This window comes from Misgurnus anguillicaudatus, chromosome 14 (assembly GCF_027580225.2).
Source record: "Misgurnus anguillicaudatus chromosome 14, ASM2758022v2, whole genome shotgun sequence".
In the NCBI taxonomy this organism is placed as follows: Eukaryota; Metazoa; Chordata; class Actinopteri; order Cypriniformes; family Cobitidae; genus Misgurnus; species Misgurnus anguillicaudatus.
The window spans coordinates 5261222-5275655 of NC_073350.2; the positions used below are offsets into that span (position 1 = coordinate 5261222).

At 36.5% G+C, this 14434-nt stretch overlaps 1 protein-coding gene across 1 annotated transcript in view; it reads right to left on the minus strand.

The window, feature by feature from the left end:
- Positions 1 to 1154: 1154 nt before the first annotated feature.
- LOC129428110 (low-density lipoprotein receptor-related protein 1) overlaps positions 1155 to 14434 on the minus strand; it is a 216796-nt gene continuing 203516 nt past the window's right edge. Inside the window, exons 86-91 of the mRNA XM_073875764.1 lie at positions 14193 to 14285; positions 13854 to 13924; positions 10466 to 10559; positions 10290 to 10319; positions 3049 to 3193; positions 1155 to 2739 (exon numbers count right to left, since the gene is read on the minus strand). Coding sequence (XP_073731865.1) covers positions 2599 to 2739; positions 3049 to 3193; positions 10290 to 10319; positions 10466 to 10559; positions 13854 to 13924; positions 14193 to 14285 — 574 coding nt within the window. The 3' untranslated portion in view covers positions 1155 to 2598. The remainder of the gene's footprint in view (positions 2740 to 3048; positions 3194 to 10289; positions 10320 to 10465; positions 10560 to 13853; positions 13925 to 14192; positions 14286 to 14434) is intronic.

Consider the following 14434-nt stretch of genomic DNA (forward strand, 5'->3'; position numbering starts at 1 on the left):
AGCAAAACATCCATTTATTTTTTTCTTAATATTTTTGTGTTAATTTGATTAAATTACAACATAACGCATGTTCAAACACAGCCGGACACATTGCGGTAATGAGAATTCAGCAGAAAATTAGATCAAATTTACAATTATAAATTCTTATGTTGAAATCACACATTGTGCAAGGTAGAAAACAGTATTGTGTTAATTCTGATGCTTTTTAATGTTACTATATTACACATTTTAAAGCTAAAATCATTAGTGCCGTGGTGTTTCAATGGTTTCGTGAGAATCACCCAGGTACGTTGGAAAAGATTTGATTTTGTGGATGTTGTGTAATGCAAATCTGCATGGTCATACTGACCTTGTAATCTGATCTGTAATTGCTTACTGGTCATCAGCGATTACCACCAAGGTCACCAAGAATCCTTTTTGGTGGTGTTATCGAGACTAGATACATAGTGAAGTTGTGAGCCAAGTAGACAAAGAAGTCATAGGTTTTAAAGGTGGCTCTTATACAAGCTTAGATGTCTATCAATAAATTAAGCATTAAAGTTATAGTTCGTCCAAAACTTTAATTCAACCCATGATATATTCACCCTCAAGTCATCCGAGATACATATATCCATCATCTTTTAGATGAACACACCTTCGGTTATTTTGGAAAATGTCCTAGCTCTACCAAACTTTGTAACGATCCTTCAAGCCCAAAGAATGTACATCTACCCTTTACAAATGTACCTCCATTCTCTGCATTCATCACTACCAAAGGTTTGTAAGCTACGCTTATACTCTATTGGCACTCATTACCGGAAGCTAGTTATTATAATTTATTAAGTTTTAAATATGGATATTTCTCTTACAAAATCACATCGATTACCCCAGAAGGCCTGTTTTTATTCCCCTGGAGCCATTTGGATTACTTAGATGCACATTCTTTGGGCTTGAAGGAAGTGGACCCCATTTTCAACTGTAATAAAGATTGGAAGAGCTAGGACATTTTCTAAAATAACTGAAAATGTGTTTGTCTGAAAAATGATGGACACATGTATCTCAGATGGCTTGAGGGTGAGTAAATCATGAGGTAATTTTCATTGTAGGTGAACACTCCCTTTAAGATGTTATTTGTGGACATATTAAAATGAACAGAGTTGAAACTTAAAATGATACAAGGATTAAGACTTTTATTTATGACAATATGATATTTAGTTCATAAAGTACTCCAGTCAAATTTTCAACATTATGCTTTCCAATGTTAAGCCTTATTTGTACTATAAAAGCTGTGTGATTTTATTTTTCAATACAACTGAGTGAACACGTGATATTAGAAATTGATCTGAGATGAGAATCGTAGTTGTGATTTCTAAAAACAAAATCTGATTCATTACTGCTGCAAATATGAATGATTTGGTGCTATAGTAACTGCATTATTCTGTGCGTAAGACATGTCGGTTTTAAACATAACTTTACAATATGGCTGATGAGCATTCCAACAAAAGCAGCATCTTAGTGATCGGCCGAGCAGTAAGATATAGAGAAAATAACAGAGACAAAAACAACACAGTCAGCAATAGCTTACAAAAGACAAGATGAAAGTGTTTTAAAAACATCTGTAAATTTAACTCCTAAAAAATCACTTTTTTCACCATAAACTCTTTTAAAGAATTTGTTGTGGTCTTAAAGATGCGATAAAGCTTAAAAAATACTCATGTCTCTGTAACCAATGCAGAAATGTGTGCTTCAATTGTTTTGGCAGCTTTCTACATTTTTTTTACATTTAATGAGCCATCCTTTACTTCATTTATCTAAAAAAAAAACAATACCAGACTACCAGTCAAAAGTCTGGACACTCTCTTACAGTATTCACACGTCATTGCCGTCTAAAAAATGTAAAGCATTTAAGCAGAAGTTTTTAGGCAAGTGTGTCAAACCTTTAACTGCTAGTGTATGGTGGGTGTTTATTATGTTATCTTTGTATAATCTAAAGCTTTGAAGCATCAGTTAATCAAAAATTTGCTGTGTTAAAACCTTTCTTCAAATGTAATATGGCAATGGCTTAGATATGTGCAAGAGGAAAACAATAACATGTCACAATAATGAGCTTGGTACAGGAGGAGTAAAACTGGCATCTCATCTGCTTGATACTGTAGTAAGTTTAAAACAAACAACATCACAGAGACAACAGTATTAATGGTTTCATGACAAACTTACCCAGTCAAACATACAACAGTTGGCACTATACTGATGGAACAAGATTTTTCTCATACAAAAATAAAAAAATGTCATTGTTCCAATTTTGACTCCATATTGCACAGAGGTAGTGGCTATTAAGGTAAAGGGGGTGTGACCTATAAAATGAGAAACAAATAAAACTTTCTTCTGTTTTTGTATTAGAAAATGTAACTTTCTTCTCTTGATTTTTGTTCTGACCAGAAGAGTTGTAAAAGAACAAAATATAATAATACTGCAATCACATACAAAAGTAGTCCTTCGTTTTGTACATTTTATACAGTGATAACACTTTACGATTGACTTCCTTTTTCTGCTCTTATTCTCTTTCTCAAAAAGGCAAAGCATTTTTTCTTCTTAGATGAAACCGATAAGACACCAGGTCTACACCAGGGGATCCACCAGCGGCTCCTCGTCGGCCCGTGATAGCAGCTCCTTCTTCTCATCTGTGCTGGCCAATGAATTGCGACTGTTGTGCGCTCCCATGTACAGAGTAGCATACACAGGATTTGTGAAGTTGGTTGGCTGCAAAAAAAATACATTTTACTGATTATGACCTTTTGCTAGCTGCCTACAGTGTTTAAGGCTTTATACATCAGTTTACTTCTATATGTAATAATGACGACTGAATAAAAACAATGTTGTATTTTTAGGGATTATTTTGTAACGATCAGAAACACAAGTATTTCTGAGAGTGCTCCCATGTAGAAAATAATTGTTAGAACATTATATAAAATCAAAACGTATGAAACCATTTTAATCAAAATTAAGTCAAATTCTGTGAGGCACGTAGAAATGAAGTAGTAAACTAAAGTGAAAATCTTGCATCTGTACCTTGTCTGGATCCAGCGTGAAATCAGCATCCAGCAATTCTCCAACATCCTCATCTTGTTCTCCCTCATAGATTTTATAGGCTGGGTTCCCAATCTCAACGTTCATCGAGCCATTGGTCATTCTTTGATGCTGAAAGCCTTTAGCTCTGCAGATGTGAAATGAAGTTTATATTAAAAGAAAGAAGACTGTAGGGTTAGACTGTTATCAATCAGGACAGGTACAAAAATATAACCACGACACAGAGAGATGATGCTAAAAATCACTGGAACAACCTAAAATGAAACGACACCATCACAAACCCAGTATTTACCAATAACAGGGAATAACTAAATCAACTTTCTTTGTACAAAAGTTTCAAATTATCTAATACATATCAATGAGTATTATTACTAATGTATAAAACGCAGCTTTGGCAGTATGAATTATAACACAGTGCAGTACAATTGCTAATAAGTGATGCTCAGTTACACGTGTACCACCTTCTACAACAGCTCAAAGTTCAAAAGGCCAAGAGTAAAAATGACTTGAATTATAATATTAGTTTGACTGTTTTTAACCTTTGTTTTTATGATATGTCGCAAAATGTAAAACATGAAGCTTTTTATCATTTATTATGAATAATTTTTTTTTGTTAGTATCCATCAAATTTTAAAGCTGAAGTATGAAAAATCATTTAATGAATAAATAATGTACATAACAATTCAAACATTCAAAAATGAAAGACAGTAAGTTTACAGTAAGCTTAAAATAATGATTTATAATTTTGTAGGAAATGTCATTTTGACATCACCTGTCTTTATGTGTTTTATGTCCGTAAACAGAAAGAAGAGGACTTACAGATGGGAAAATAAGAATTTAACACATCAGCACTTCTATCAGTAAGGGGACTTCTAAGTGGACTATTGACACAAAATTTCCAATAGATGTAGCCATCAAGCCAAATATTGAATTCATACAAAGAAATCAGAACATTTAAGTATACAAGTTGACTCATAATAAAGGAAGTGAAATGACAGAGGGAATAAGTATTGAGCACATGAAGAGAACAAGGTGCAAAATGGTATAGAAAGCCAGGAGATCACCTGAATCTGTCAGTATTGAGAGAGAAACCCTGCACCCTTTCAGTACTAATTGATATCAGCTGCTTTAGTCCTAATTGATGGCCTTTAAAGGCTTCTCATTACCCAGGAGGCACACAAGAAAGACTTCATGATGGGTAACAGCAAAAAACTCTCTCAAGATCGTCGTAATCTTATCGTTAAAAGGAATTTGATGGGAATGGTTATAGGCGCATTTCCAGAATGCTAAATGTTCCTGTGGGCACTGTGAGAGTTCTCCAAGAACCAAGACACAGCAGGTACTGTTGTTTCAAAGAAAACTATAAGCAATGCACTGAACCACCATGGCATCCATCACCACATAAGACTCCATTGCTGAACAAGAAGCATGTTGAGGCTTGGTTAAAGTTTGCGAAAGAGCATTTGGAGAAGCCTGTGGATTATTGGGAGACCATAGTATGGTCAGATGAAAGCAAAATTGAACTTTTTGGCAGTCATTCTACACAAAATGTTTAGAGAAGAAATGGCACTGCCCACCACCCCAAGAACACCATACTAACAGTTACGTTTTGGAGTGGAAGCATCATGGTTTTGGGCTGCTTTTTAGCAAGGGTACTGGCTGACCTCATATTATTGAAGGCAGGATGAATGGAGAAATGTACCGGGACATTCTGGATAAAAATCTGAAGCCATCTACCAGAAAGCTGAAAATGAGAAGAGGGTGGACATTTCAGCAAGACAACGATCCCAAACACAAGGCCAAGGAAACAATGAAGATCCCACAGAAAATCTATGGAGAGAACTAAAGATCAAAGTTCATAAAAGAGGTCCAAGAACATTCATGATTTAAAGACCATCTGTGAGGAAAATGGGCCAGAATCACTCCTGAGCAATGCATACGACTCTTTATACAAGAGCTGTTATCACCAACAAAGGCTTTTCTACAAAGTATTAAATCAAGTGTGTTCAATACTTATTCCCTGTGTCATTTTCATTTATTTATTATGACTCAACTTGTATACTTAAATGTTCTTATTTCTTTGTATGAATTCAATATTTTGCTTGATGGCTACATCTGGTGGAAATTTTGTGTCAATAGCCCACTTAGAAATCCCCTTACTGATAAAAATGCTGATGTGTCAAATACTTATTTTTCCTGCTGTATATTCATACTATATCATATGTGGGTGTACTGCTGCAGATAGTGTGGTGTTTGTGGCTTGTCATCTAGATGGCTGCTTTTAATCTGTAAATATTTAAACACAGATCATCAATGGAATACGATCTAAACATCTCAATGTAAAGTCACCCTATACTTGATAATTTGATCACTTAAAACTCATCTTTGAGCATCATAATAGCATATATAAAAGTTTTACCTGTCACAGTAATTTCTTCATGCAACAGCTTAAATGTAACTCTACACCCTTGCCTTTATTTAGTATACGCGCATCTATAAATATGCAAATTAGTCCCCACCTCCACTATTTCGCACCACCTCGGACCATAGATATATATATAAATAGATGCTACTTTCGAGAGTTTCAGACACGTAACTGCTAAGTTCGGTTTCACACAATGGATACCTGAACTGCATGTTTGCAGTACAATATTGTTTTAGCACTGATGTTAACAGGTTAACAGGTTTTCGGCAAGCAACCCCCCTTGTGTACAGTGCATCCCTCCGCACCCCCCCCCCCAAAGAAAATATATGACATATTATAACAAAACATATTATATTAAACAGTATTGCTGTTGGTTAGAAGCCTTTTTTTAAAGGACCAGTTCAGTATTTTACACTTAAAGTCCTGTTTTCAGATTGTTTATGATGAAAAAGAACGGTTTTGACTGAAATTTAGACTAGGGATGCACCGAATCCAGGATTCGGTTTCGGATTCGGCCGAATACTGGGCTTTTTGGCGGGGTTCGGGTTCGGCCGAATCCTAGATTTTTTTTCCACCGAACCGAACCCTAGGCTTGCGCTACGCTGGTCGACGTCACGCAGCCGTTGATTACACACATCGGGTGCTGACGTGGAGATGAGCTTTTTCTTTCGGTCAGCTGGACACACCAAAACTTTTAAACACGGCTGAAAACGCCTTGAGGACCCCAAATGCCAGCTGTTTTTCAGCCGAGCGCTTGGTAGCTGTGATGCTTCAGCTGTGAGCCGGTTGGTTGCTGTGGTAATGTCCCGCCCCTCCTCCACTGTAATTGGACGGCCGTGTGAAGACTGTGACATTGACGAGCGGAGCTTCTCACTCAAAGTTAAATATAGTTTTCAGTGTGGAGCTGCTTGCTTATTGGAAAAACGAGCGTGTCGCAACGCATCGCTTTCATTATGCATAGGCTTATGGTAATTGTCAAAATAGTTTTTCCAACTTGTCATCCTGGCATAATGTACAGTTAAAATTAAATAAAATGAAAAATACACTGCTGTGGACGTTTTTTACTTCATTAATGTGTTTTACTGTGTTGGAATAAGGATGCGAGTAGGATTCGGTATTCGGTTTCGGATTCGGCCGAATCTTAAACGGTGGATTCGGGATTCGGCCGAACCTAAAAAATCTGGATTCGGTGCATCCCTAATTTAGACATATGCAGCTGCCCCGAGAATTTTCGGGTGTTTGTTGTTTCACCTTCCACCTCTACAATGGGTGTATAGGTGCACAGGAACAATCCTCCCTAAAATGCATTAAACATTTGTTTACAAAGACGTGAAACTCACCGAGTGGTCAGGGGTGTTCACTGATATGCTCACACAAAAATCACTGCAAAAGATGCTTTCCAACAGGTGTTTTAGCATTCGTTGTAAACTTGTGGACCTATTTTTCCAAACGCCTCACACCCAATTCCTCCACTGAGAGTTTAAATAATAAACACTCCAGCCCAGGTGGTGGCGATAATCCGCCATTCCCAATTGCAAGAATACAAACAAAGTTCCCGGGCGCAGAGTAATACCGTACCTCACAGCACATCTAATACAAGTCAATGGAGTTGGACAAAAACTACGATAAAACCTGTTGGAATGCGTCTTTTGCAGCATATCAGTGAACACCCCTGACCACTTGCTGAGTTTCACGTCTTTGTAAATTAAAGTTTAATGCATTTTAGGAAGGTTTGTTCCTGTGCACCTATAGAGCCATTATAGAGGTGGGAGGTGATACAAGAAACACCCAAAAATTCTCGGGCCAGCATCATATGTACAAATTTCAGTCAAAACCGTTCTATTCCATCATAAACAATCTGAAAACAGGGCTTTAATTTTAAAATACCCAACTTGTCCTTTAAAGGTTTAATTACAAAGAATTTATGATAAATTAATGTATTTTATAAAATGTAATAAAACTGGGGCCCCCTGGCACCATCTTGTGTCCCCAGTTTGAGAATCACTGGTTTAGAGCATTCACACTGCACTTGTAAGCATCAAAGAAGTTGAGCTAAAGCAGCTGTGCTGTGATCAGTTCAGCATCGAGTCTATGTGGCATCCATAAATAATATCTATGAATTTTATGGAGAAAACAGTCAGCAATAAATGATGAATGTGCACATGGTTTGTCTCAAAGCATATTAAAAACACCACATAGACTTATAAACAAGAAAAAAAACTTGCTTTTCACCACAGGGGGACTTTAAGTCCTTGCTCTCTGTGGAGAGCCTGCAGTCAGACAAAGCTTTTCTTTAAACCAGAGCAAAGATCAGCCGGGCTTTAGAGAGGTGCCAAGGGACTAAAGAGTGATGCAGATACAGTATGACTTTTTTCTACAGACTTCAGTAACATAATTTATTTTAAAACATGATGTTTTGATCTGTTGTTGTTTTAATGTTTTCATATGGTTTCATACGGAAGTGGTAAGAATATTACTAATAGTCTGTGGACATCTTTTCAGATACTGTTTTTCCAGACAGGGCTTATCCTAGTCCCAGACTAAAATGCATGTTTGAGGTGGTTTAATTTAAAAACATCTTGCACTGACATATCTTAACATAAAACGTTTTCTGTAAAGTATGTTTGTAAAAACAACTTAAACTCTGCACTGATGAGTTATCTTGTCAATCAAGCAATAACATCTCCCTGCCAATGACATTTTCCTGATGAGATTTTACGGTAATCTGTGATTCCGCTATTATCCACTAGGTGGATAATTGTTATCACTACCCAATTTATAAAAAACTGAAGCAAAAACGAATCCAACAACAAAATTCCTTTACAAAAAATTATTTCAGCTTTTTACAAAAATTGTGTAGTTTTGAAAAAACCTACCCATATTTAAAGGGACAGTAAGTAGGATTTACCCCCATCTAGTGGTGAAATTGTATTTTGCATTCAAAAGAATAGTGCTCTCTAGCGCCTCGCTTTTCCAAATGCTTTTTTCAACTACAGTAGCCATTATGTGCTTACTGATCTCCTTGTCCGTTTCAGCTGTTTCACGTGTTCTGAATGTAAACGCGTGGGGAAACACGTTAATAAGCTAGTGCTTTTTGTCCCTCTCTGCTATTATAGTTTATCGATACGGCGGAACGACATGGAAGCCTCCTTGGACTTACCCGTTCAATGTAAATAAAGAGAAGAAATTCTAAGCTTACAAAGAAAAGTCAGATCACTGGCAGAGCTCATTTGACACCAATGAGGACATATTTATGAATAAAGACATTGATTTTAATTAATAAAACACTTAAAATCATACTTACAGTCCTTTTAAGCAGTTATAAAAAGTGAACAAATAAAGATATGACGAAAAAAAAAATTGTTTTGTTTGTCTGTTTGTTTATTGTTTGTTTGAAAGCAGATGATCTGTTTTTTCATTTGATATATTTGTATGTTTATATATTTACAGAAGAAAATTTTCCTGGAAGGTATTTTCTGAAGCATTTGTGAAAATCACAAAAAAATACTGGTGGGCAACTTTTTAAAAAGGCTGGCGGCGAATGAGCTTGAGCGGATGAGTCCTAATATAACTAAGGCCTAGTCCTGGATTAGTCTAACCCAGTCCAGGAAACAATCCCATAGTATAACATAATTCCCGAGTTATCTTGATAAACACTGGCTTTTGAAACACATATTCAACAGATTTGCTTACATTAATGTCGTACTTGCCAAGAACCAATCTCACAGAAACACATTACAGCGGGGCGGGTACAGTCGGTTCTCAAAGTGTAATGGATCTAGATTCATTACTGTAGTTCTCCCATAAACAAGAGATACACCATGTGTAGGGTTTGGTCAGGTGGTTTAACAGAGATATTGTATGACTAGTGATGCACCAAAATTGTCATTCATGGCCAAAACTAAAGCTCTAAACACGCTGTGCTGAAAACTAAAAATGCTAAATACATTTAGCATGGTAGGCCCTACTACAGTTTATAATTTCTATATAAACAGTGCATGTGTTGTTTAATTTGAAAAATAAACCAGCTGCGAGACCCAGCCCAGACCTTTATCCCTTTGAGAACTTGTGGTCAATCCTCAAGAGGCGGGTGGAAAAATAAAACCTCACAAATTCTGACAAACTCCAAGCATTAATTATGTAAGAATGGGCTGCCATCAGTCAGGATGTGGCCCAAAAGTTGATTGACAGCATGCCAGGGTGAAATGCAAAGGTCTTAACGAGAAGGGTCAGCACTGCAAATGATGACTTTGCATTTAGCTTGATTTTTGTGTTTTCACATATAGGTCGTCATAAAAGAACCAAACCCAGTTTACCTAAAGTGAATGAGAAAAGAAACTAGCCGAATGTGATCCAGTCCTTTTGGTGTTCACTCAAAAGAGGATCTGATTCTTTTTGGGGTCCTCTTCAGAACTGAAGTGATCTCAGATACTTTCATGTTAAAACCACATGTGAAGCGGACCGGGACGTCATTGCGTTCACAAAAGACCCTCCATTTAGGGGGGGTCTGTGATCACTTGGTTTGTTCACATATACACACTAATATGTGCTCCGAGAACATTTCAAGGGCTTAAACGAACTAGGTGTGAAAACATCCTTAAACCGGTACTTGCATTTTCAGCTTAAAACCTTATTTGGCCAAAATTTTGGTGCATCTTTAGATATAACAGACAGATCGAGCCAGACCACGAGGACAAGTACACTTTATAAACCACAGGACCACGACTTTTAAAACCAAGAGAGATGGACAGAATGGGAGAGGGGGGAAAATCACAGACATATGAAGAAAGACCGTTACCGCGGTCGTTTGGAGTGGGATTTGCCAAGCCTGTGAAACAGAGCAGATGCAGTCAATCAAGAAAGTAAAGAAGGAAAGAAAAGAGATGTCTGGGGAGAGACATTTCTTATATTTGAGGTTCTGAATGATGGAGATTAAGTGAATTTTAGTACAGTAGTTGACTATAATACACTCACCCTCTCGTCCTTTTTCTGTACCAGAACACAGCTCCTCCAATGAGCAACATCAGCAGTATGAGTAAAATCACAGGAATCACTACTGAAGCTGTGCCTAAAACAAACAGACACTATTGTTAACTAATATAATCATTACACGCTTCTCTGATATATATATCTGACTGTGGGCTGAACATTGTGTGCTCAAATTGATGAGTAGAGATGCCATCCCTAACTTTGTTCGGATAAAAATGAACAAAAATCAGTTATTGCAGGTACATAAAGGCTTTTGTTAAAAAACTGTCTCCTCACCTTACAATGATTAAGCTTATAATACTGATTTATCATTGGAGCTCTTGGATTTCACAGCTGTTTATTGTCGTTTGACCTCAACCCATGTAAAAAAGTAAACTGTAATTTAACCTTTCAAAAGTAGATGATGACATGAAGGCAAAGTTACAGATTTTAACTTTAAGCCATAGGGGGAGTGGGGCACAAAGTCACTTTTTGGCTTTGGCTCTATCATTCAAAAAATATTTAAGTTAGATTACTATTTTTTACAAAATAAACACATACATCTCTGCTACAAATGAACACTATGGGGCTCTATCATACATCCGGCGCAATGCAGTGCAATGCGCGACGCAAGTGTCTTTTGCTAGATTCATGGGCATTCTGATCTAAAACGAGGTGTGTTCAGGCGCATTGTTGGCGCGTTGCTATTTTGAGGCAACTAAAATAGACTACGCCATTGACCAACAAAAACCTGCTCTAGGGCTCTATCTTACACCCGGCGCAATGCAGCGCAATGCAGCGCAATGCGCGACGCAAGTGTCTTTCGCTAGTTTCCACCCTAATTTTCAAGTTTAGCGCCGCGTTGTTTAAATAGCAAATGCTTTGCGCCCCCTTTTGCGCCCTTGGGCGTTCTGGTCTGAAAATGAGGTGTGTTCAGGTGCATTGTTGGTGCGTTGCTATTTTGAGGCAACTAAAATAGACTTCGCCATTGACCAACAAAAACCTGGTCTAAAGTCAATGGCGCAATATGTTTTTTTTGTTATTTAAAGAGCGTGTTAGTAATGTGCGCCTATGAATGGGAAGACGACGCGAGTTTGCTTATCACATACATGAATGCGGAGCAGCACAAAACACTTTTAAATATGAAAGATTAAAGGATTGAATGTAAAAGATTATTATTGAGTCTCTTGGACATAAATGAGGACCGATTATGAGATGTTAGACGGTGCAAAGAGCTGCTTCACCTGTAGCCTGGTAATTAAATCAACTTAAGCAGTGCCCATCCATTCATCAATTCAAAGTGAAGTATAAACAAGTAATATTGTCTTCATATAGGACGGAAGAATGGCCTTAGGGTGGAAGTGGAATACGCTATAGAGCTATTTATTTATGTTGTATTTTTGAGACTGGTAAACTAAAAAAGAGAATGTAAGTTAATAAAGATAATATAATCAATCTATTATAGTTCAGAATAATTTTGGTTAAAAAAGACCTTGAATCTTTAACAATAAGGAACAAAAGATCAAATTAAAAGATTGGTGACTAATTGTTACAGGCATTGTTTTTTTTCTGTCTCTCTCTTTATTGTACTTATTGAAGAGTTTTTTTTCTTTTCTTTCGTGTCTTAATAGCAGGGTTGTGAGTAAATATTGTGGATTGTACAGTCACTGGAACAGGATAGCATAAACATGCGACGACTGTCTTATTAGTTTAATAAATGTAATTCCGGCTCAATTGTATATAAGGGGGTAGGTGTTAATAAGCTTAAGCTTCTAATTACCCCTTTTGAGCATCATCTTTATTTTTTTTCTCTCCCTTTTCTTTCTTTCATTTTTTATCCTAACTTGTATTGTAATGAAATTTATTATGTTTATTATCAATTATGTTGATTTTTATGTAATTAGCTGCTCAAATAAACTAAAATGATGATGATGATGATGAAATAAATGCTTTGCTTTAAACAAATACATCTATTTTCAATGTTTTTTAAATGCTACCCTATGGATTTATTGAATATGATGACTCTGTACCTGTGAATATAGTGAGACGAGAAACATTTTAAGTAATGCTTTTTAAGAATCCCATGGCGCTGTCCGAGGGCTGAAACGCTTCGGCTCTCCGCACGTTTGTAAATTCTTTATCTCATGTTTGTATTTTTAGAGCGCAAACCTTTTCTTGCATATTTGCTAATTATTTTATGAGATTACAATGATTATGTAGAATATCAATACATTTACAGCAATTAAAAGCCTGTTATTTTTACTTCCATGACTGAAAGAAAACGGCTTTTAAAGGTTTTAATCCAAAAAATTACAATTTCAATAAAAATGAAAACAACATCTTAAACTGGTGCTCTTCTTCCGCTTAGTTTTTCAGTTTACAAAGTCCGTTTTTAATATAAATAGGGATTACACATAGCGCCAGCACAACTGGCTTTAAAGGGGATAAAAGATAAGACTCTCATTGGTTTATTGCACATTACACCCCAAAACACCCATTACTCATAGGGAGAATATGAACAACTCTTTGTGACCGTGCGTTCGGCGCACAAACCATATGTCCCGTCCTTAAATAAGTAAAAGTGGCATCTGACATGCCCATTTAGACCGTGCGCTTTAGACAATGCAATTAGATCGTTAAAATAGGGCCCTTAAAGTTTGCTTGTGGGACCTACCGTAAATGTGCAATTACACCGAAAGTGACAGGAGTGCAAACGTGACAACTTACCCCACAGTTGGGGAGTCATTGTAACAAACAGAGGCTTTGTTGTAACACCTGCTAGAAAATTTAGTTTAAACACAAATAATTCAATCAAATTCTGTCTATATACTAAAGGTGGATATTGTTTATATATCTGCCTATAATAGATAGATATCCACACATTCATCCTTCATCTAACCATCCTTGTATTATGCAGCAATGCATATAAATAGAAAGGGCTGCACAATTAAGACAAAAAAGAACAATAATTGTGAGTTATTTCACCTGATATTGTATTAACAGTTATCATTTTGATGAAAAGTATTTACATTGTTTTCATTTCATTATCATTGTATACCTGAAACTGTGTGACAACTAACCCCGCTGTGTAAAAATGATTAAAGTAGCTGTGTTACAATTAACCCTTAGTTTATGCCCCGCTCACTTCTACTATGTGCTTCTACATTATCTCTTGCAAGAACTTCATAATTTTAAATATGTGAAGAGTTTTGTTGTTACGTTCATAGCTTAAAAAATACAGCTAAGTAGCACCATAAAACAAAATAATAACATGATAACATAAAAAAACATGTTTTGACAAAAATGTTAAAAACGGAGTTATCTCGTTTTGCAACGAACTCTTCATGTGTAATAAATCTTTTAGTGCTGTTTGTTTGTTTGCTGTAGAACTTACGGCCACTGGATTCTGTGTCCATATTGGTGGCAGGATTTTCACAACGATGGCCCTCCCATCCAAGAGGACACCTACAAACAAAGGAATGCATTTACATCTATGATATCAAAAGTGGTCAAATCACATTCATAACAATGATCAGTGTTGTCACTACTAAACCCACAACAGATTTGTACTCAAGGACCCATCGAGTCTAAGAAAACAGGCGTGTATCCAACATGATAATGCATATTACTTATGTTGCTTAACTTAACAAATGCAATTAATGTTAATATCTCTCTATGTTGGTATATTATGCTGTAGTCTCTGGTGTGCCGTGTAGTAGGATACGTGACTTACTTGCATTGTGGGAGGTTTGTGGGTCCGAAGGAGCATTGCCCATTAGCACAGTATCCTTCACATGTGTAACAGCTTGGCTGGATTTTGCCGTTGGTACAACTGCAGCATGAAACAGATCATAGAATCTAGTTTAAAAAAATATTCTGTAAACAGGAAACCAAAAAGCATATAGATGGTTTCATCAGACGCATGAGCGTTGTCGTGGTTACACAAAGAATATGTTTTGGTTTGTTTAAGACAAG